Source organism: Penaeus monodon, chromosome 15 (genome assembly GCF_015228065.2).
Source record: "Penaeus monodon isolate SGIC_2016 chromosome 15, NSTDA_Pmon_1, whole genome shotgun sequence".
NCBI classification, from domain to species: Eukaryota; Metazoa; Arthropoda; class Malacostraca; order Decapoda; family Penaeidae; genus Penaeus; species Penaeus monodon.
The window spans coordinates 32,157,253-32,158,169 of record NC_051400.1 but is presented as its reverse complement, the minus strand read 5'-3'; the positions used below and the strand labels follow the sequence as shown (position 1 = coordinate 32,158,169).

The following is a 917-nucleotide window of genomic DNA, read 5'->3' as shown; positions in this document are numbered from 1 at the left end:
CATGCAGACGAAGTGGGTGTTCCAATCAGTACAGCTCTGGACTCGATACGTTCCATCGCCCGCCACTGCCACGCACTCTTTCTCAGATGTAACCTGTAACACGTGTATCTTATGGTAGCCTATGCGTGGTAGTCTGAGTGTTGATTGCAATGATTAAAAGGGACGGAGGAATGTTAAGGAAGAGATTGAATTGTGCTACTTTTCATTTTTTAAAATCTAACTTTTAATGCAATGATATTCAGTAGTGAGTGGAAATACTAGAATGTATTTCATTGTATAATTATTTGTTAACAATCATGGCAATTCATTATTATGCCAGTTTCTCGACGAAATGAAGTAAGACCTACCCATAGAAGATATAATAAAAATCCTAATCACAGAAGATATAAAAAAAAATCCTGCCGACAGAAGATATGTATAAAAAATCCTGCCCACAGAAGATATCTAAAAAATCCTACCCATAAAAAATATTTTAAAATCCCAACCATCGAAGATATTTTTAAAATCCTGCCCATAGAAAAAAAATCCTACGTATAGAAGATATAAATAGATTTCATCAAAAGGTTATCCCATACCTGACAATCAGCATAGCAGCTTATACCGTCAGCCACACTGGGTACTGATGGCATGTGTGAAGGATCACCTCTGTCCATAAATCAAATAATAAATACATACAGCAAATTTGTATTATTCAGTGATTATCAACAGGTATTATAAGATAGTAAGATAATAAGTAGATACTGATTACTGAAAGTTTATAAATGTAGTCTCAAAGAATCTATAAAGCAGGTTATTTATGCATTAATGGAAAATATAAAATCCGCTAGGAAAAGAGACAAAATTATTGACAATGTATTCTGGCCCCATATCCAAGAAGACGTAAGGTGCATATTCGTCAATACTAAGCCATTTCCTTT

General features: G+C 34.1%; 1 protein-coding gene across 1 annotated transcript in view; it reads right to left on the bottom strand.

Annotated features, from left to right (window-relative positions):
- Window positions 1-917, bottom strand: part of LOC119582332 — an 18,638-nt gene that overhangs the window by 8,674 nt on the left and 9,047 nt on the right. Inside the window, exons 7-8 of the mRNA XM_037930546.1 lie at window positions 576-645; window positions 10-93 (exon numbers count right to left, since the gene is read on the bottom strand). Of these exons, the coding sequence (XP_037786474.1) occupies window positions 10-93; window positions 576-645 (154 nt within the window). The remainder of the gene's footprint in view (window positions 1-9; window positions 94-575; window positions 646-917) is intronic.